Source organism: Epinephelus moara, chromosome 12, assembly GCF_006386435.1.
Source record: "Epinephelus moara isolate mb chromosome 12, YSFRI_EMoa_1.0, whole genome shotgun sequence".
NCBI classification, from domain to species: Eukaryota; Metazoa; Chordata; class Actinopteri; order Perciformes; family Serranidae; genus Epinephelus; species Epinephelus moara.
In genome coordinates, this window is record NC_065517.1 from 172,249 (window position 1) to 189,993 (window position 17,745).

At 40.3% G+C, this 17,745-nt stretch overlaps 1 protein-coding gene across 2 annotated transcripts in view; it reads left to right on the plus strand.

Moving 5' to 3' along the window:
- cd2ap (CD2-associated protein) overlaps nt 1–17,745 on the plus strand; it is a 289,563-nt gene that overhangs the window by 110,513 nt on the left and 161,305 nt on the right. For both annotated transcript variants that reach the window (XM_050058858.1, XM_050058859.1), the window contains exons 4-6: nt 1,026–1,126; nt 2,307–2,433; nt 3,110–3,288. In XM_050058858.1, the coding sequence (XP_049914815.1) occupies nt 1,026–1,126; nt 2,307–2,433; nt 3,110–3,288 (407 nt within the window). The remainder of the gene's footprint in view (nt 1–1,025; nt 1,127–2,306; nt 2,434–3,109; nt 3,289–17,745) is intronic.

The window sequence follows — 17,745 nt, forward strand, 5'->3', positions numbered from 1 at the left end:
TGTGTGTATATGTATGTGTGTATATATATATATATATATATATATATATAATGTGTATATATATGTATATATGTATGTATATATGTGTGTGTATGTATATATATATATGTATATGTATGTATATATATATGTATGTATGTATGTACTCTGTTAATTGCTATCGAGTCACAGAACATGATGGTAATAAGTATAGGAAATGGTGCTTCTTGATTCTTGATTTAGTGTAGTTTCATTAGTCAGTGGAGATCCGTGGTCTGTAAGTGATCAGATATAATGTAAAAAAGAAAACTAGTATCAATCAGCCGACGATCTCATTATTCCAATGTGGTGTCATCAGAAAAAAAACACAGTGCATCCCCTGCACGGTAAAACATCACCTATATAAGTGAATACAACAGCTGCTGTCAGAGCAGACATTGACATTCCGGATTACAGGAATGTCTGTAGTAATATCATTATTTTTGAATATTATAGTCATCCATATGAAGTTGTAAAGTTTGAATGGGGCTCAGAGTGACGTTCAGTGTGACAGCGGCATTCAAATCATATAGTATACAAGCTAACTGCGCAAGCAGCTGTGTAAGCATTGGAAGTGACTTTGCTGTGTTCTTCTAGATTTTAATGTGTCAGAGGCGCAGGACCAGTACCTTGTGTTGTCTTTGTTGAAAACTTTTGAAAAAGGTTTTAACACATTCAGGTCAAACCTAATTCTTCTTTGGTTGTTCCATGTTGTGTGTGCAGTTCTGTTCTGCTTGTTCAGCAGGGTGTGTCTGCTGCCAACCTTACTGAGCAGTCCCAGAGGCAGTGGATTGCCACTCCCACTTCCTGGATTTACACCTTGCTTGCTTTCTCACCTGTTTCAGTTCTCACACTGCCCCCTCTGACATTCTGCAAGAGACAGAGACACGCCTCTACACACAGCTCGTCCTATTTGATAAAGCACAGACTGGTACCAGCTCACATGCACATTAGGCCATATAACAGTATGGTTGACTAACTGGTGTTATGTGACCTGCCTTTCACAGAGCCCAAGAAGAGACAGTGCAAGGCTCTGTTTGAGTATCAGCCACAGAACGAAGATGAGTTGGAGCTGAAAGTCGGAGACATCATAGACATCACTGAAGAGGTACCTTTAATGCATACATTGACTTTACAGATTGTAAATGTCTAATATGTCAAACCAATTCACATAAAGTTTACCATCTGATACTTTTGGAAAGGTTGGACAAGTGGGAATCATCTCCTGGGATATCCCCATTGGCCTTGGCCTATTTTCTCGGTGACCTTTGAATGTTCAGGATAAAGAAGACAGCAGACTCAGTTTTTTTTCTAACTTTAGCTTATATTGGAGTTATGATATGTAGCGTCTGAAATAAGGTATGGTGAATGTGCTAGGAAAGGTAGTATTTGCCTGGTCACAACCTGGAGCTCGCATAAACGAAGCCTGGGTTTGTTGAAGGTGGCAGTGCTGTTTGGGCTGAGAAAGCCATGTGTAATGTAAGGTAAAGGAGGTTGTTGGGTTGGTGCGGAGAGCAGTGAGAGTTGGCATTGGGGGAGTGTCTCTGGGCCGCCAGAGATCACTGTCTAACCTCCTGGAGGTGTCGTGGGACCAACTAGACGAAGAACTGGTGAAAGGAGGTTCCTACCTGATGACCTCAAAGGCGTGTTAGTTGTCACTGCTCATTGGTCTTTATAGTTAAGCCTTGCCATAATAGATTATCATAGGGCTTAGGAGGTTATTCTCTGAGTGCTGATCCTTTATCTAGAGCACAAATTTCTTGTGTTTATTTGAACTTGGTGTGTTGTTTGAGACACGGTGGTGTAGGTGTGATATTACAACCACTAAATGTTTTTAACCACTGAATATACACCAACTGTTAACTGGTTGTTTGTGGTGCAGGCTGTAGGAGATGAACTGTGGGTTTATATTGACTGCAGCAATAAGTACTAATAATAAAAATAAGGTAAAGGGAAATGTGTGTGGCGGCCTTTGAAAAATAAACTCCTCTAATGCGTGTATTACAGTGTAAAATTTGGTCTGAGACATATTAAATAATCCCAGGGTGGTTGCAGGTCCTTAAAGAGTCTTAAGATGTCACATTATTACACATTTACTAATGGTAGGCCTTAAAAAGTATTAAATTGTCTTAAAGTCAGATTGGATGGGTCTTAAAAGTTTTCATACCTCCACACAGACGATAGGTATGGCCGGAGGCACCAGATTGTTTTGCATTGAAAATGACAGGGAAAAAAATTCACATTAGCACTTCAGGTGGTTTTTATCTTATTATTTGTTCTCTGTGCAGGTTGAAGAGGGCTGGTGGAGCGGCAACTTGAACGGCAAGTCAGGACTGTTTCCCTCCAACTTTGTCAAAGAGCTGGATGCCCTGGGAGAGGAGGGAGACTCAAACGACACATCATTAGACGATGCCGGTAAGACGCACACAGCGAACAAGCAGTGCCTCCTTCATGTGAAAGTTGTAGGTTATAGGGAAAAACATCAGAGGAGGTTAACTGAGATTATGTTAGATTAGGCACGATACCAAAAACAAAGCTCAGAGTAGATTCATTTGTTCTTAGACTCAGCTGTGTCTGTCAATGTGTGAGGAGCTTTAAAATGTAGTTCACTTTAGGAATGCTACCAGAACAATGTAGATACACTCTGCATGCTTTCACTACTTCTTTTTTAAACAGCTCTGTGTGTGTGTGTGTGTGTGTGTGTGTGTGTGTGTGTGTGTGCCTGTGTGTGCCTGTGTGTGTGCCTGTGTGCGTGCGTTTGAAGATCCAGGGTTTGAGGTTGGATATTAAGTGACTACATTTAAATCCTACAATGTGAGGAAATACTAGGTAGCATCAAATGTGATACAAGTTTATTTAGAACTGAATATTTCATTCATATACTAAGGAATGTTCTAATGGTAATCTTTGTTTATTACATCAACACAACTTTGGCACTCTCTGGTGGCTGAAAGAGGATAAAAAGTGTATTTTCCAAGGGAAATCATGTTTTCAGTCCTGTAGAGTATCGCAGCAGGAGACACAGCAGTAAGATGTGACACTTGTGGACTAATTCATCCTCTGTCTCAACCTGTTGTATCTCCTTTTGCAGATGGAGGTGGAATGGAAAGCACTACCACCCCCACATCCCCACAACCTGCCTCAGGGAACGGAGTCATCGCTCAGCCCAAGAAGGTCCGAGGGGTTGGCTTTGGAGATATTTTCAGAGAAGGGTCAGTCAAACTAAAGGTCCGACTGCCAAGCCCCGAAACTGAGGATAAGAAAGAGAAAGTAAGTGTGACGCAAACTGGGAATATACAGTATATGGAATTTTAGAAACATTACTTGTTAGAGCTGAACTCCATAGAAAAGCATCACGACGTCCCTTTATTGTTTTTGCATTTATCCTTGTACAACTGCCAAATGTTGCACTCTCACCAGCGTTACTGTTAAAACAAGCCACCTCTTTAGAGATACTGTTCAATTTCTATTCACAAGGTCCTGATTCAATTGGATTTAAATTCGATATTTAGTTTCAATACCAATTTTTGCTAGGATGTGAAAGAGATCCTCAGATACCCAATACTGTAAATTTTACAAGGAATAATATTTTTTAAAAAGAATAAATTCACAACAGGATAAAAATATAATATATATAATATTAAAATATTTTATAACTCAATGTTTCAGCAACAGTAATATAAAAACAGCAAAGTCGCTAAACTTAATATCTCACTTTAAACAAATCTAAAATGTCAATAAAATACAAGATGGCGGCGCGTTTTGTTTGTTCTGTTGTCGACCAGCAACTCTACATACAGATGATCTTTTAAAGATCAAAGTGTTATGTGGCAGTATGTATATAATCCAGAGCCATAGATACAATCATATCCTGGGGGAGGCAGAAGCGTGGCTGGCGTGCTAACCAGGCTAAGGAGAGCACCGCACAAACCAGCGATGCCCAGTATCTATCTAACTAATGCCAGATCGCTCGGCAACAAGGTGGGTGAGCTGGAAATGATCATCGGGGCGCAAAAGTCGGTTCTGGACTGCCCCCTAATGGGGATAACTGAGACCTGGCTCCACAGCAAGATCCCTGACGAGACGATCATGCTAGCAGGCTGCACAGCGCATGGGGCACACAGGAACAGGGACTCCGGTAAGAGCAGAGGAGGGGGGCTGTGTATATACTCTAATAACCACTGGTGTACGAATACGACCACCATCGACAAACACTGCTCAACAGACCTGGAGTATATTACAGTGAGATGCTGGCCCTTCTACCTGCCCCGTGAATTTACAGATGTTATTGTTATGGCTGTATATCCCACGTAGTGCTAACACCAATTTAGCCCTGGACCCTGCTGTCTGTTACTAGCAAATCACAGACTGCAAACATAGATGGGATTTTCATAACCGCATAATGATATTAATAATAATGATAATATATTTTATTTGAAAAGCGCCTTTCAAAACACTCAAGGTCACTGTACAATAGTAATCAAAGTGATAAATAACAACAAGGAAAGACAACAACACAGGAAAAAAACCAGGAAATAAATATACAGTGCAATCATAGAGTATGCTAATTTGAACAGGTGAGTTTTGAGTCTGGATTTAAACAGTGGAAGAAAGTCAATGTTGTGGATGTCAGGTGGGAGTCAGTTCCAGAGTTGTGCTATGGGAGGGGCGGAAACCAGACTGGAATTGTTTGTAGAGTTTAAAATGAAGGGTAGGTTAGAGATGGGGCGGAGATTATTGCAGTTGTTTGGATCTAGACCAGGTTTTTTTCAATATTGGGGTGATGGCTGCAGTTTTGAAGAGAGTAGGAACAATTCCACTGTGAAGAATGGATGACGGCAGAGGGGAGCAGAGAGGAGAGGCAGGATTTGACCAGAGCTGTTGGAAGGGGATGGAGCTGACAAGTGGAAGGCTTGGGATATCAGTTATGGCGGCAAGCTGAACGGCAGCACTCCTCCTGCTCTTTCGCAAACTTTAAGTTAACTACTGCAAAAACCACCCAACTACTCCTTTGAAAGTTACTCAAAGTTAAACTAGTTATCTTCAACCAAATATACAGAAACCAGTGACAAGGAATACCGTCTTGCAAACGGGTGCTGAGACTGCTGCTGACTCGGTCCACCACGAGGAAGACGCTGCACTGCTGGAAACAAACGGCGGACAGGTGACTAACATTACCAGTGTCGACCTTATGAGAGCCATTACATCCTTAAAGCACGACTTTCACACCGAAATTGGAAGATGAGTGTGAAAGAGTGAGTGCACCGTATAATCGGGCAAATGCGCAATCCTTCTGCCCCCCAAACCTTCATTGTGAGGTTCCTGAACCATCAAGACAAGGAACGTGTATGGAAAGCTTCGAGAGCGAAGGGTCAGGTGACCTACCAAAACAACAAGATCAGATTCCACCCGGACTTGTCGGCTGAGGTATATAAAGAACAACGTGACTACTACGAAGTTCGCCAAAAACTTAGGGAGAAGGGGCTTGACAAACACTGGGTTATCTTTCCAGGAAGACTGCTTGTGACCCACGCAGACCGCACTCATACCTTTCATACGCCAGCTGCAGTTAACCATTTTTTGAGAAATGGCGTACAGTGTAAAAAGGCTGAATAGAAAATGAGCCTTGATACCTGGTTTGTTAATATCTTGGTAGGAAGGGGGAAAAAATTAAAGGTGTACTGCTGTAATGTTTCCTTCAGGAGTGGAGTAGAAATAGTAAATAGTTACGATTTGAGTGGGAGATATGAACGTGGGAGGTCTGTGTACATGGATGGAAACACAGACTTACGGCGAGACTGCAGAAAACGATACGTAGTCAAGGCCCAGACTCCATTGTGGATGATCTGGATAATCCTTTATTTCTTTGCAGTAAACAGTTTTCCTTTTTCGATTCAAATATTTTTTGTGATTTTGTTATCTATACTGTAAGGAAACCCCATATATTTATGGGATAACATAATGGAAATCTGGATTTTGAATATTCAAGTATATATAGTTATTGTGTTTATTCTAATATTTGGTTTTATGTCATGGGTTATGATTAAAGTTTCACCTCAGGGTCATTCATCTTTACAATCTTCTTGTAAACTACAAAACAAATGGTTAGATAAACAAAATGCAATTACCAAGGAAAGATATGAGTAATCAGTTATAACGTTAAGGGTCTACATAGTCCCTTAAAGAAAAAAAATTCTTAATGAGCTTAAACATCTTAAATGTATGATAGCCTTTATACAAGAAAGCCACCTGTCAGACTCTGAACATAAAAAACGTAAAAGGTCATGGGCAAGTCAAGTGTATTATTCATCCTATAGTTCAGGTAGGAGGTGTGGGGTAGCAATACTTGTACATAGCTCACTCCAGTTTTGTATGCATTCAAAATTTACTGATGAGGAAGGAAGAACTGTATTAGTGAATGGTTCCATATGTGGGGTAACTATCTCTATGCTGAATATTTATGCCCCAAATGAAAATATTCCTACATTTATTAAAAAAGTGAATGAATTCAGTATGGAAAAGGCAAAGGGAATTATATTAATTGGAGGAGATTTTAATTGTGTTTTCTCAAATAGACTGGATAAAAACCCACCCTCACGTGCTACACCTTCGGGTGCGAGTCAGGCTCTCAATCATATGATTGAGGATGTAGGACTCATTGATGCATGGAGAAATTTACACCCAAGGGAGCGTGATTACACGTTTTACTCTAATCCACATTCCTCATACTCGAGAATTGATCATTTCCTTGTTGCTAAAAATGAGTGTCATAGAGTTTTGGAGTGTAAAATCCACAATATAACTTTAAGTGACCACTCCCCAATTAGTCTGGTATGGGATTTGGGAAGATGTATTAGTCCAAGCCTTTGGCGGCTAAATGTCTCCCTTCTTAATGATAACATCTTTAAAGACTACATGAAGACAGAATTAGCCCAATACCTAGAACTCAATAACACAGAGGACATATCACCAGTGATCTTATGGGAGGCAGCTAAAGTAGTTTTGAGGGGAAAGATAATTGCATTTGCATCAGCTAAGAAGAGACTAAGAGAGAATAAACGTATAGAACTTGAAAAACAAATTAAGCAGTTGGAACAAAAACATAAAAGTCAGTTAACTACAAATGATTTGACCCAACTTGGCGAAGCCAAGAGGGCTCTTGGAAATTTACTCAGAAAATATTGAGAGAAATCTAAGATTCCTAAAACAACGCTATTATGAACATGGAAGTAAAGTTAGTAGACTCTTAGCATCTCAACTTAAAAAACAGACAAGTTTAACAATTATACAAAAGGTTAAAAATAGTGATTCAGAGAAGCCTTTTCTTTATAAACCAGATGAGATATCGGAAGCTTTTGCTACCTTTTACAAAAAACTGTATTCAAATACAGATACATGCACAGACCCTAAAATATTAGGCATTTACTTAGAAAATATAAAATTGCCAAAGCTGTCTGATGAGACTTCACTAGCTATAGATGGTCCTATAACAAGAGAGGAAATAGTAGAGGCAATTAAAGGGTTGAAAAATAACAAAAGCCCGGGCTCAGATGGATATTGTAACAAATTTTACAAGGTTTTTGTAGATGACTTAAGTCTGATTTTAGAGAAAGCCTACAGATACGCATTTGAAACTGGGGAACTCCCTCAAAATTGGAAGGAGACAATCATTTCAGTAATATATAAAGAGGGTAAGGACCCTACGGAGTGTAGCTCCTATAGACCCATAGCACTTCAAACTCTGACTATAAAATATTAACCACCATATTGGCAAAAAAGCTTAAATCTGTTATTACAACCCTGGTACACCCAGATCAGACAGGCTTCATTGCCGGTCGTCAGCTGTCTGATAATATTCGTCGCCATGTATGGCACTGGCTTTAGATGCAGAGAAGGCATTTGATCATGTCTCCTGGCCTTTTCTTTTTAGAGTATTGAGGAAATATGGTCTAGGGAAGGGTTTCGTTAAATGGGTCCAGCTTTTATGTTCATCCCCACAGGCATCAGTAAGGACAAATGGGTATTTCTCTCATAAATTTGAGCTGGGGAGGGGCTGTAGGCAAGGAGACCCCCTCTCGCCTCTCCTATTTGCTCTGCGTATAGAACCCCTCACGCAATTAATAAGGAAAAGCTCAGATATAAGCGGTATTGAAGTGAACGGGGAGGAGCACAGGTTGTCATTATACGCAGAAGACATAATTATGTATATGTCTGATCCTGCTAAATGTATTCCAAATTTAATGAGGTGTCTCGAGACATTTGGACTTTATTCAGGTTATAAAATAAATGTGTCCAAAACAGAAGCATTCCCTATGAATAATCGGATTTCTCCCCAATTGAAAAATGTATTGTTATTTAAATGGCCTATGGAAGGCATTAGGTATCTGGGAATAAATATATCTTCTGAATTAAATTTGTACGAAGCAAATTATACAAAATTAGTAGAAAAAATTCAAAAAGATATAAATCGCTGGAGTACACTCCCTCTCCCATTAATAGGAAGAGTGGAGATTATTAGAATGAATTTAATTCCAAGATTTCTTTTTCTTTTTCAGACTCTACCAATTGCTCCTCCTAAATCTATGTTTATTCTTATAGACCGTCTCATATCACCATTTATATGGCAGGGTAAGAAGCCTCGGGTCAGATATAAAGTACCACAATTAGCAAAAGTCAAGGGGGGATTAGGAATGCCTAATTTGAAAAAGTACTGAATAGCATCACAATTACGAGCAATGACAGTGTGGTTGTCAGATGATATAAATACAAGATGGCTCAATATGGAAAAAAGTGATAGTATTAATATACCTCTTTCAGTAATTCCTTTTACTAGGATTAAATCAATCCGAGATTTTCCTGGAGAATGGTCAAAGACCACCTATGGGGCTTGGAAAGAGGTACAGCAAATGTTTAAGCTACCAAGAGATCTCTCTGTCTTAAGCTCAATAAGCTATATTAAAGACTTCTTGCCTCTTAAATTTGATGTAGGTTTTAGAAACTGGACACATATGAAGTCAAACCTTATACATCAATTATTTAGTAATGAAAACTTGAAATCATTTGATCAACTAAGGGCAGATTTTAATTTATCTAAAGCAGAACTATAGGCCTACAGATACCTACAGATAAGAACTTTTATATTTAACCACCCAAGCAGGAACAGATTAGCAGAGCCCTCTCTCATAGAAAAATATTTATCAAAAAGTCAGGAAGGAGATTCTATACATAAACCAATAACTACTATATATAGAATCCTGATCTCAATGACAATGGACAATACTTGTCACGTGAAAGAAAAGTGGGACAAAGAGTTACAACATAAAATTAGTGAGGATCAGTGGCTTAAGATCTGTACTCAGATACATACAGTTACTAATGCCAATTTGTGGCGGGAGTTTCAATGGAAGATAGTCAACAGATTTTTTGGAACGCCTCAAAGTGTGTTAAAGATGAATTCAAATCAGACAAATATGTGCTGGAGGGGATGTGGTGAGACCATAGCTACTCATTTACATATATTTTGGCAATGTCCACAGTTAAATCACTTTTGGAAATCAATCTTTACCACTGTGAACAAGATATTAGATGTAGAACTGGTAAGAGACCCTCTGATAGCAATTCTTGGGATGAAACCGGATGCAATTTACAGCAGGAAAAGGATATATCTCTTACAAATACTATTAATAGCTGCAAAGAAAGCAATTACACTAAGGTGGCGTAAACAGGACCCCCCCCACCCATACTGAATGGTTAACAATTCTAAGAAATATTTACACAATGGAAAAAATCTAGTATATGTTGAGATTACAGAGGGAATTAAAGCTGCAAGCAGTGATGAACGGGACCTCGGGCTCTCGCTGTCGGCCTCCAGCTCACGTAGACAGTGCGAATTATTCGTAAGAGTCAAAATGTCGATAAAACAAGCAATGTCAAGAGAATGCAAATATGCAAGGTCCGACGTTAAGGTTTTTTCCTACTTGCCCTGCCGGGCAACTACTTCTCAAATCTCCTTGCCCCATCTAAATTCTTACTTGTCCTGCTTAAGAAGTTCTTTTTCTGGCTGTGTGGTGCATATTTTCGCTCATGACTTATATCTTACGTCAGCAGAGACACTCAGCCAATGGAGGCAGCAGCACATAAAAAAGCAGCACACTGCAACTGGCCCCTCCGAGGACAGAAACAGGAGAGGAAAGACATGATTACGGACCTGGAATTAAGTCATTTTTAGGGCAAGGCCACTTTGGCCTTTGATAAATGCAAATTTATTGGGGCATCACGGCCAAAATGTGGGGCACCAAGGCCAAAACCAATGGCGCAATAACAATATGTGCTAACTACATTGAATGAAGACAAAACAATATATGTGTTGAAAAACAGTACTGAGTTCATTGAAACTGGGTGTGCTTGACTGGGGATATATCTTGTTTCTTGTTGTTTTGATTCATGTCACTTATTTTTTTAAGTCTTTGAAATCTCATTATTCTTTTGTTATTTCCTAGTTATTAAGAAATGATTATTAGAAGAAGATTCTTTATTGTCCTTTCTCAGCACATTACATACATTCGACCTCTGCATTTGACCCATCCTACTGTATACACTAGGAGCAGTGGGCAGCCGCAGTGCAGTGTCCAGGGACCAACTCCAGTTCTTTTGCCATTGCCAGTTGTCAGTGTCACTGACAGGAGTATTCACCTAACATAGCCTACATATCTTTAATTATATAATTATTTATATGTCTCTATGTATAGTTTTACATAAATCCCTAATATTTTATTTGACTAAAAAAATCCTCTTCCTTCATTTAATTTGACAATGTTTATTGTATTGTATTATATGTATTAATACTCTACAGGATCTTGTATGTTCTTCAATGTGTGTTCAATTTATTAAAAGAAAAAACAAAAAAACGGTTTGGTGAACCCTGCAGCAAAGTGAACCCTCTTCCTCAGAGAGGATCTTTGCCTCCCAGTTTGTTCCTGGTGGCAGAGCAGAGTGAACCATCTTCCTTCTCAGACGATCTTCGTCCCATGAGAGCAGGCAGTGTAAACAACTTTCGCTGGCGATTTGACAGTCACTAGAAGCACATTATGACCCTTTGTAAAAGTTTCTGTGTGGTACCTGTGTTGTACATGAGCTACCGTTAGCGGCTAAGGACTGAGAGGCTGTCCGGTATGTGTGTGTGTCTGTCTGAGGAGTGTCAGTACATTAACTTGTTAGCAGTAGCCTTGCTGATTGTCATGTTAATGTTAAAATAAAATAAAAAAACAGGACATGCTACACTGGCCGTATGGGTGGGTGGGGGGGGGGGGGGATTACAGCACTGACCGTTTGGCCATGATATAATTCCTGCCCGTGATTAAAAAAAAAAAAAATCCGAGTCGGTCCTGCTTGCCTGATCGGGCATGTCTGCGCAGGGTCTGCTGGCCTGCCGGCCTGCCGGCTATTTTTACTTGCTCCGGGCATTCGGGCAACCGTTAATGTTGGACCCTGAATATGTATTTAATTTTCAACCGATGTATTAACTAAAATGTACCTGTGATATGTCAGCTATGGAAACAAAATGTCTTGTCCAAAACATCCACATTGAAATGAAATACACTGTCATGATTAAGTAATTATATAATGTTAACAGCAACATGGTGTCTGTCATACTGTTAAGAATTGAAGTGTTCCCCATGTACTGTAAAAAACAAAGGTCTGTGGTGACAGTACTCCTGCTTTGTTGTGTAACACACTGTGATGTAAGTACATGAATATATAAATACATAATATACATTTTAACAGGATAACAAATATTAACATGGACAAAACATGAATTATAAAGGAGAGTAAATCATAAAAGAAAACCATTTTTACAAAGACTAAAGTGGTGATTAAACAAAGGAGCTTGTCATTTTGGAGTGTAACACAAAGATGTGTATACTTTCCTGATGTAACAGCAGGCAGACACTAGTTAATTTCAGTGGAGAAACTGAGCAGGACTACATGTATTTGATCGTGTAATGCTGCAGCACAGTTTTAGCTACAGATTTGATTCAGATTCTGAATGAGGCAAAAGAGTTTGACCTGGAAATCTTGCATTTACATGTTTTTGCTATCAGGCATTTATTTAGGAAAATGTAGGAATGAGACACATGAGCTGGTCAGTTTGGTCAATGTTATCCTGTCAGGTGTGTGTGACCACACACACACACACACACACACACACACACACACACAGTCTTGTGTCTGTCAGAGTGAAGCCATTGTTATGCTAATTAATGACTGCATGCAGTTGAGTGAGAGGAATGAGAAGAGGCAAAGAAGTTGAAGATGGCTTTCAAATTTCTGGAACTAGTCCTTCGTGCTCCCAAACCATGGGTCCGATCGTCAATCTGAAGATATCACCAGAGAGATACACTCCTTCCTAACGCAGACATATATAGCTTTCATGTTTGTGGAGTCAAAAAAGCGATCTTAGTCGCAAGTTTACAATGTCTAGCTCACAGCTGACACATTTGCTCATGTAACTTTCAGAGGCACTAGCTCATTTCCTGTTAGATTTAGGTCAGTGGTGTCAATTAGTGATTTTAGGTCTCGAGGAGACAAAGAAGCCAGTTTTGGTTTGATCTTTCTACGTCATTCCTACAGGATGCCACAGCCATTTTAGTGTGTCTAGGTTGTGCAAAAATTGTCAAGAGGTTTTGTGACATGTCATCTTTAAGAGGCACTGACTCATTTCCTGTTGGATTTAGGTCAGTGATGTAAATAAGTGATTTGTAGGTCTCGAGGAAATGAAGAAACCAGTTTTCCTTTGATCTTTCTACAGCCATTTTACTGTGTCTATGTGGCACAAAAATTGTCAAGAGGTTTTGTGACATGTCACCTTTAACACGGCATAAAATCAAAACCGTTCGAGTAATGACAAAATTGTTCAGAGGAATTGTTTAGCAGGGCATGGTCTATCATGTGTGAATGTTTGAGGTTGATAAAATAAATGGTGTAGGAGGAAATATTTTTTTAGTGAGAGAATTTTTGAAAAATGACATCTTACTTTGAAAGGGCAAATAGCTTCCTGTTGGATTTAGGTCAGTGGTTACAGCGCGTGATTTGTAGGTCTTGATGAGACGAACAAGCCAGTTTTGGTTTTGTCTTTCTACGACATTCGTACGGGTCGCAGCAGGCATTTTAGTGTGTCTAGGTGGAGCAAAAATCGGTTTTGTAAGACATCACCTGTAAGATGCCATAAAATCCAAACCATTCGAGTAATGAAAATGTTGTACAGATGTTGTACTGATTAGGACGAGTTCATCTGTCATTGTGCGAGTTTGAAGCCCATATGATAAATGGTGAAGGAGGAGTTGATTTTTTAAGAAATTTTGAAAAAGAGCATTTTTGAAGCGAAATCTTATTTTGAAAGGGAAATAGCTCACTTCCTGTTGGGTTCAGAGGTGTGGGCGCGTGATTTGTAGGTCTCGATGAGACGAACAAGCCAGTTTTGGTTTGATCTTTCTACGTCATTCCTACAAGCCGCAGCAGCAATTTTAGTGTGCCTAAAAGGCTAGTTGGCGCTAGAGAGGCCATTTTGGCACTTTTCGGATTATTTTTTTCATTTCATAAAATTTTCCGCCAGTCCTGACATGCGTGCCAATTTTGGTGAGTTTTGGAGCATGTTTAGGGGGTCAAATTCCAGTTTAAAGAGGCAGCGGAAAAAAGAAAGAATAATAATAATTAAAGCTGCAAGCAGCTGTGATCGGGCCCTCGCTCCCCCATGCAACCGCGGGGGCCTGAGGCACGAAACGAGAAGGGAGAAAAAACCTGGCAGGAGCGAAAAAACGCAATGTTTCATTCATCCACCAGGTGGCGCTACTAGCGTAACCAGATGTGGCCAGGTGCGTTCAGGGGTGGACCTTCATCACACGTGAAATTTCGAGCAAATTCGACAATGCATGAAGGATTTATACCAAGCTGATGTTCCGTGATGAAGGATGAAAAGTCACCACCACCGCCGTGGCAGCCTGCAACATGACAGGACACGTGTGTCACTGTGGAGATTCATCAACTGCCACAAAAAGTAGTTGATCAGGACAGGAGCTTGAGGTTGGTGTTTGTCAGTGTAAAAGATGGCATTTCCTATTTCCACAAGGGGGCACCGTGAGCAAGATTGCCTAAAAGCTAATGGAGGCGTTGAGGGCGGGGCTCTTGTCATGTACAGAAATTTTGAAGCAGTTTGGATGAATTATGTGGGAGAGAGAGCTGCTTGAATATGCATGGCGATGGATCAAAAATGGCAGCGCCATAGCAGCCACGCCCTTTGACCTACAGACATGCAGAGCACAACTTTTGATCAGCATGGTCTCTGGATGATCTGTAAAAAATCTGAAGTCGATTGGATGAAATCCCTAGGACTAGTTCGTTAAAATACAACATGTGGACATCACGCCAAAATGACAAGTCAAAATCAGAATGGCCGACTTCCTGTTTGGAGTAGACCATTGGTGCCAGAGACTTTTATGTGCGTCTGGACAACATACACGTGTACCAATTTTTATGTTCCAACTCCAAAAAAACCCCTATGGGGAGGGGTTTTTGAAAATTTGAAGGGGGTGCTAGAGAGGCATTTTGTCCCCCCCATGAGGGAAAAAAAACTTCAAAACAAAATGGCTGACTTTCTGTTGGGATTTTACCATGACATTAAGAGACTTTTTTGTGTGTCTGAGTATGATACATGTGTGTAGCAAATTTCGTTTGCCTACGACAAACTAACCCCAATGGGGAGGTTTTTTGAAAATTTGTGGGGGGTGCTATTTCGGCATTTCGCGTCGACCATGTGCAACCGCCCAAAAATATCGAATTTCGGATGGGGCCGGACAAATGTGGAAAGTTAGAAGCATTTTGAAATTTGGTAAAGGGGCGAAATTGGGACACAAAGTTGGGTAAAGAATAATAATAATAATTAAAGCTGCAAGCAGCGATGAACGGGCCCTCGCAGTCCACGCGCGTCGGGGCATGCTGTCGTCGGGGGACGTGCACCGAGATGTCTTGTCAGCTGTAATAAATTAAAAAATAAACGTTATCTCTTACTTACATTCCAGTATACAGGTAGGCACCCAACCCACGTATGTATTTTTCCAAAAAGTAGAAGCTGAATACATGCCCAGTAGTTCAAGGTCTTCTGACTCTTTAAAAGTTCACATGGTGTCTCTAGCTCAAAGTATGAGGGACAAGAAGAGGTTGAAAGTCGATGAGTTTTGAAGAGGATTTGAAGATTTTCCAATTTACTTTCGTTCACACTAATTAGACTGCCACCAGTGCGCCACCTATTGGCCGATTTGCACCGAATTTTGCACAAACCCTCATCGGGCCATGGAACACAATTAGCAAAAGTGTTGTGGTAATCAGACTGTATTTGGTCAAGATATGAAAGACTGTCTTTTTTGAAAACAATGTGCAGGAATTTGTTGTTTTATATTTTGGCCGTTTTTTGGACGATCAAAATTCTTTTAATAAATTTTTGTCAGGAGGGTCCACAGATGCTACATGCAAAGTTTGGTGCAAATCGGTCAAATCGCCTAGGACGAATTCAAAAAAGTACGTTTTTCATTTGTCGCAATTTAGCGAATGGAAAGTTACCCCGAAAGTGGGCGTGGCTTACACCACACAATTCAGCTAATTTCAGAGAACATGTAAATAGAAGGTTTAACAATGTGCAACATAATATGTGGGAGTTATTAGCCAAAAACGCTTTTGCATTGAAAATAGCGCCACCTGCTGGTCATTCTTGGTGTGTGAGTTACAGGGGCCAGTCTATACCACCCCTATCAATTTTATTTCCATGAGTGTTATGGTGTTGGCACAGTGCCAAATATTAAATTAGACGGCCACCAGAGCGCCACCTAGTGGCGGATCGGTTAGTCCTTTGTCAGATATCCTCAGGAGGGCATTGACAATAATTATACCAAGTTTTGTGTTAATCCGCCCAACCGATGTTGAGATATAAAATACTTCAATTTAAAGAGCGCCACCTTGTGGTCATCACCCGAAATTTTGCACAGAGCCTCAGGGGCTCATGGGTAAGTAGTAAACTGAGTTTCATGTCATTCGGACACACCAATGTGGAGATATGCAACACTTTCTGTTTTGTACCAAATCTGCAGGAAGCTGCTATTTAATAACTTGAGTATTCTTTGGAATATCAAAATTCTTTTAATAACTTTTTGTCAGAAGACTCCACAGATGCTGTGTGCAAAGTTTCGTGCAAATCGGTGAAATTGCCTAGGAGGAGTTCGAAAAAGTAGGTTTGCGACATTTTGCAAATTTGCGGGGAAAAATATGGTGGGCGGAAATGGGCGTGGCCTATATCACGAGTTTCAGCACAATTCACTAAACGAGTGGATATAAGGTTTTTGACTGTGCCACAAAGTATATGGGAGTTATGACCCAAAACGCACTTCCCTTGATTATAGCGCCACCTAGTGGTGGAAATTCAGGACCATGTGCAGCCGCCCAAAAATATCGAATTTCAGATGTGGCCGGACGAATCTGGAAAGTTAGAAGCATTTTGAAATTTGGGAAAGGGGTGAAATTGGGACACAAAGTCCGGTAAAGAATAATAATAATAATAATTAAAGCTGCAAGCAGCAATGAACGGGCCCTCGCACCTTCACGCAACTCGGGAGGGGGCTGGCAGGACGTCCTCTGACGTGTCAATTCATTTCTGTCAAAGTTAGACATCGCATGCAGGAGTGACTTTGNTTGGAGGAAGAAGAAGAAGAAGAAGAATTAAAGCTGCAAGCAGCGATGAACGGGCCCTCGCACCTTCACGCAACTCTAGGGGGGGGCTGGCAGGACATCTTCTGACGTGTCAATTCATTTCTGTCAAAGTTAGACATCGCATGCAGGAGTGACTTTGCATATCTTTGATATAGTGCTGGAATGACATATTTCACATTTTGTATCACTTCCTCTTTCCACTACAGGGAGATGGAGAGTGCAGTAATTATACATCATGTTTATGTACATCAAATATACACTACAGCATTTAACTTTCAGATAAATCAAAAGATAAGTGTTTGAGACCTACTTCCTGTCACCACTAGCTAACACTATGAGTATCAGGAAATATGGTCATATAAATGTTTTCAGGGCAGAACTAATATGAATCATCTGAAGTTTGATGGAGATCAGAACATTTACGGCAACAATATAGCAATTTCCTGTTTCATGGCGAGACCTCAAAATTAAACCCTCTGCAGTACGTATTGACACTAATGATATGTGTAGAGGCAAAAATCGGTGCCTGGAATTGGGCCTGTAGGCTCCTGACCTTGTCCTCCACGTAGCTTCTCAGTTGTCCTCTGATGTCGATCTGGTACCTTGGATTCAACTAAGTAATATTCACAGAAACACTGGAGACAGGCAGAGTCCGATGCAATCGAGTTTAATGTGTTCACAAGCTTCAACACATACAACTCATCGAGTCAAGCCCCGGAGCCGGACTGAAAATCGACTTTCTGTGCGTCTNNNNTTTAATGTGTTCACAAGCTTCAACACATACAACTCATCGAGTCAAGCCCCGGAGCCGGACTGAAAATCGACTTTCTGTGCGTCTGCTTTTATGCTGGTGGAGACTGGAGAGAGTCTCCACCTTCTTCTGCTAATCCATCCCACTTCAATGCAAAGCTATTGGTGGCAACCTTTTTCTTTTTGTCCAATCGTGAACAGGCCCGATTCTAATGGTGTATCACT